Below are 4,757 nucleotides of genomic sequence, written 5' to 3'. Positions count from 1 at the left end.
CCTCCAGCACCCGCTCCCCACCTTTCCATACCCTGGCGGCCGCAACCAAGAGAGATTTCAATTACTGAGGAAGAGAGAATATTAGGTGTGCGGGACCCCTTGCGCCCCTGGAGTTGACAGTCCCACTGTTATCCAGACTCCTGTGGGTACTCCATTTGAACAGCGCCTCAATCTGCTCCTCACACGCACCCTTCTGCAAAACGTTTCAGTTTATTTTCGAGCTGGGAAAAGATAGGACGACAAGGAGGAAAAAAAGAGGAAGGCGGCAGATAGCAAACGTAGAATAAAAGTCCAGCTCGTCCTCATAGCGAAATCGAGGGAGGGGACACAAGGGGGGGGGGCGGCGAAGAGGGAGCTGCCCATTAAAACCAGCGCTGAGAGTCCTAGCTGCGGCGGCGGCGGCGCGGGACGCGTCACATCCCCTTGACCCTCCAATCACCTCGGGCTCCCATTTGATTGGAAGGCGGCAAAGGCTTTAATCTCCCCCTTGGTGCAGCTGCTTTTGAAGTGAGTTTCCTCGCCAGAGCTCCGGCTGGACAGGCAGCGGCTCGCACCGCAGAGAGCAGCGCCAGCGCCGGGCCGCGAGTGCGCAGCGCAGGGGCACAGCCCGAGGCGGACACAGCAAGCCACCCGGCACTCCTGCAGTCGGGCCGCTCCTCCGGCTCGGACAGGGCTCTGCTGCGGGCCACCCAGGATTATTCGCTTCTGGCTCCAGGCACCGAGGAGGCGCGCTGGGCGCCCGCGGCCGCCGCGCCAGCTCCTCCTGCTGCTCCTGCTCCCGGGGCGAGCGCGCAGCCCCGAGCCCGCCCCGCGCCTCCCGGAGCCCTCCCCCCGCTGCTCCCATGCGCGCGGGTGGGTCATGAGCACAGCGCCCTCGCTTTCTGCCCTAAGAAGCAGTAAGCACAGCGGCGGCGGCGGCGGCGGCGGCGGCGGCGGCGGCGGAGGAGGAGGAGGAGGAGGAGGAGGAGGAGGAGGCAGTGCGGACCCTGCCTGGACCAGTGCGCTCTCTGGAAATAGCTCCGGCCCCGGCCCAGGCTCGTCCCCCGCTTGCAGCACCAAGCCTTTTGTGCACGCTGTGCCCCCCTCTGACCCTCTCCGCCAGGCTAACCGACTGCCCATCAAGGTGCTGAAGATGCTGACCGCACGGACTGGCCACATTTTGCACCCCGAGTACCTGCAGCCCCTGCCTTCCACGCCTGTCAGCCCCATCGAGGTAAGGATCCTCTCCCTAGATCGTGCTGGGACCACCGCCGTGGCTGCCGCTTCACGGAATTTCTTTCTCTCGGGAGGATCTAAGAGTGGAAGTTGTGTGTGTGTGTGGCGAGGGGATGGGGGGGTGTCGAGGTGATTCAGCTCCGGGATGAGGGGAGAGACTAGTGCTCCCACACCTTAAAACTAGGGCAGAAAGGGAAGAGGAGGTAGAATGGGGTGTGAATGCTAGGGGCAAGGCAGCCAAAACTTGTTTCTCCCTTTGGTATTAAAGCCCCTACCCCGACCCAGGCCCACTCACTTTCGGAAGATGGACAGGAGTCCGAAATACGGTTCCTAAGACGCAGTCCTCCGGTTCCTCAGAAACTGGTATTTGGTATTTGCACACAGCCACTCAGGCGCAACCCCCCAACGAGTCCTTACTCTGAAGAATTAGGGATTGGGGTGGGGGTGGGGGTTGTACAGTCCTGGGTCTAGGGTTCAGAAACCAAAACATTTTGTGAGTTTTTTAAAAATCCAGAGAAGGCATGAAAGATTTCAATTGGAGGGAAGGGGTCTGCTACCTTTCTCAAGGACGAGAATGTGTGTATGTGTAGAGGGGGTGTCTCCTAGAATTGCGCCTCGGGGCAAGGAAGGTCTTTACGGCCAGTCACCGAAGGGCGTTTAAACCCTGGGAGCCAAGATTCTAAAGGATTTTCCCCTTCTTTCTCTTTGTGCCCCCCTCCACGTCTGACCCCGCAGCTTGATGCCAAGAAGAGCCCGCTGGCGCTGTTGGCGCAAACATGCTCGCAGATCGGGAAGCCCGACCCCTCGCCCTCCTCCAAACTCTCCTCGGTCGCCTCCAGTGGGGGCGGCGCGGGCGGTGCTGGCGGCGGTACCGGGGGTGACAAGGACGGAAAGTCAGGCCCCCTCAAGCTGAGTGACATCGGCGTGGAGGACAAGTCGAGTTTCAAGCCGTACTCCAAACCCGGCTCGGATAAGAAGGAGCAGGGAGGTGGCGGAGGCGGTGGCGGCGGGGGTGGCGGCGGCGGCGGGGGGGTTTCGGCGGAGAAGTCCGGATTCCGGGTACCGAGCGCCACCTGCCAGCCATTCACGCCCAGGACAGGCAGTCCAAGCTCCAGCGCCTCGGCCTGCTCGCCAGGAAGTATGCTGCCTTCGGCCGGGGGCGGCCCGGAGGGCAAGGACGACAAGAAGGACCCCGACGCGGGCGGCGGTGGTGGCGGCAGCAAGGGCTCCGGGGGTACCTCGGCCGAAGGGGGACCCACCGGGCTGGCGCACGGCCGGATTAGCTGCGGTGGCGGGATTAATGTGGACGTGAACCAGCACCCAGATGGGGGCCCTGGAGGCAAGGGTCTAGGCTCGGACTGTGGCGGCTCATCGGGCTCCAGCTCCGGCTCCGGCCCCAGCGCGCCCACCTCCTCCTCGGTGTTGGGCTCAGGGCTAGTGGCGCCAGTATCGCCCTACAAGCCGGGCCAGACAGTGTTCCCTCTGCCTCCTGCAGGCATGACCTACCCAGGCAGCCTGGCTGGGGCCTATGCCGGCTACCCGCCCCAGTTTCTGCCACACGGCGTGGCGCTGGACCCCACCAAGCCCGGAAGCCTGGTGGGGGCGCAGCTGGCGGCGGCCGCAGCGGGTTCTCTGGGCTGCAGTAAGCCGGCCGGCTCGAGCCCCTTAGCCGGGGCGTCGCCGCCGTCGGTGATGACAGCCAGTTTGTGCCGGGACCCGTATTGCCTCAGCTACCACTGCGCCAGCCACCTGGCGGGGGCGGCGGCTGCCAGCGCATCTTGTGCCCACGATCCAGCCGCGGCGGCCGCGGCTCTCAAGTCCGGATACCCGCTGGTGTACCCTACGCACCCGCTGCACGGCGTGCACTCATCGCTAACGGCTGCGGCTGCTGCGGGCGCCACACCGCCCTCCCTGGCCGGCCACCCTCTCTACCCTTACGGCTTCATGCTCCCTAACGACCCACTCCCCCACATCTGCAACTGGGTGTCGGCTAACGGGCCGTGCGACAAGCGCTTCGCCACGTCCGAAGAGCTGTTGAGCCACTTGCGGACCCATACGGCCTTCCCCGGGACAGACAAACTGCTGTCGGGCTACCCCAGCTCGTCGTCTCTGGCCAGCGCCGCAGCGGCCGCCATGGCTTGCCACATGCACATCCCCACGTCCGGCGCTCCGGGCAGCCCCGGAACGCTGGCGCTGCGCAGCCCCCACCATGCGCTGGGACTCAGCAGCCGCTACCACCCGTACTCCAAGAGCCCGCTCCCCACGCCTGGCGCTCCGGTGCCGGTGCCCGCCGCCACCGGACCCTACTATTCCCCCTATGCCCTCTATGGACAGAGACTGACCACGGCCTCGGCTCTGGGGTATCAGTGAGAGGAGGTCGCGAGCGCTTGCAGGGGAGAGAAAGAAGTTGGGGGGAGGGGAGGAGCCGAGGGAGGGGCGGGAACAGGGAGAAGCTACTGTCACCCGCGCGCGCGTGGGGATGACCCGGGCCAGGAAAGGAAAAATATATATACCGTATCTATCTACCCGAAACAGCGACCGAGACCCGGTGGGAAACTCCCTTTTCCCCCACCTCACCTCTTCACCTAAACTTTATAAAAGTTGAAAAAATATCATTTGACTTTTTATAGAAAAAGAAGGAAAAAATAATTGAGAAAGTGTCCGTCTGAGGACTGCATCGGTGGACACTGGTATTTATTTATGTTAGCTCCAAGCGGACCCGTGGTTCTAAAGTGCATTATTTAGTTTGAGCTCCGTAGGTTAAAAGGGGGGGATTAAAACTTGAGGGTAAAAATGGAAAACAAACCCTCCTGTCCGTTGTAGATTATAAATACAAAACCGCCACAGAACTAGAGGTCTTCTCTTTAATGTTACTTTAAAATTGCTATGATTGTATTGTACGTTCTTATTTAATGTCTGATTGAAACACAATTTACATGCATGTTTGTTACAAAAAAATGAAAAAAAAACAAGTCACAATTTGTCAGCTCTGATTTCAAATTGCAATTATTTTTAAGGTGTATACCATCGGAAGAGAATGGGTATTTTTTTGTATGTATTCTGGAAGAAAACAAAAAAAAAAGGAAAAACAATTCTATTCCAAAACCTCATTTGCCTTATTTTGTTCTTTAAAAGGAACACTTAACTATTTTTAATTTTTAAGTCCACCCGCTGAGAAGGGGACAAGTAAGGTTTACGTCATGTACTAAAATAATAGACAATGTATCGCTTTAAAGATTAAAATTCCGTATATTTGATGTATTAAAAGGTTTTTCTTATTATTATTATCTTTTTTATTTTTTTTGGTTAAAGAGAAAGAGTATGACAGTTTCAGCCGCAGTGGATCCCCTGGGCCTCAAGGCTACTCCTTCCCAGGACTGTGGCCGCATTTCCGATTGTTTTGTTGTGATTTTCAGGAAGAAGCAAAGGCTTCGAAAGGGCAGGCCAGTCGTGGGGTTGGCCTTAGGAAAAATATTTTTTAAGAGGGGGGGTTTCACAATTTGGAAAGATAGTGTCCTTAGCTATCGTTCATTTCGTTTTTA

At 58.4% G+C, this 4,757-nt stretch overlaps 1 protein-coding gene across 1 annotated transcript; it reads left to right on the top strand.

Moving 5' to 3' along the window:
• The first annotated feature begins 397 nt into the window (after positions 1-397).
• On the top strand, positions 398-4,519 carry ZNF503 (zinc finger protein 503). Its single transcript, XM_033131318.1, has 2 exons — positions 398-1,213; positions 1,951-4,519. The coding sequence occupies exons 1-2, from the start codon at positions 860-862 to the stop codon at positions 3,583-3,585; spliced, it is 1,989 nt and encodes a 662-aa protein (XP_032987209.1). The 5' UTR covers positions 398-859; the 3' UTR covers positions 3,586-4,519.
• Positions 4,520-4,757: the final 238 nt, after the last annotated feature.

The sequence above is a fragment of the Rhinolophus ferrumequinum genome, chromosome 16, assembly GCF_004115265.2.
Source record: "Rhinolophus ferrumequinum isolate MPI-CBG mRhiFer1 chromosome 16, mRhiFer1_v1.p, whole genome shotgun sequence".
In the NCBI taxonomy this organism is placed as follows: domain Eukaryota; kingdom Metazoa; phylum Chordata; class Mammalia; order Chiroptera; family Rhinolophidae; genus Rhinolophus; species Rhinolophus ferrumequinum.
Note: the sequence above shows the minus strand (reverse complement) of the source record. Positions and strands in the feature narration are given on the sequence as shown.

Coding starts and splice junctions, on each gene's coding strand:
- ZNF503 (XM_033131318.1), top strand. CDS start 860: ATGAGCACAGCGCCCTCGCTTTCTGCCCTAAGAAGCAGTAAGCACAGC. Junction 1,214..1,950: donor CGCCTGTCAGCCCCATCGAG/GTAAGGATCCTC, acceptor CTGACCCCGCAG/CTTGATGCCAAGAAGAGCCC.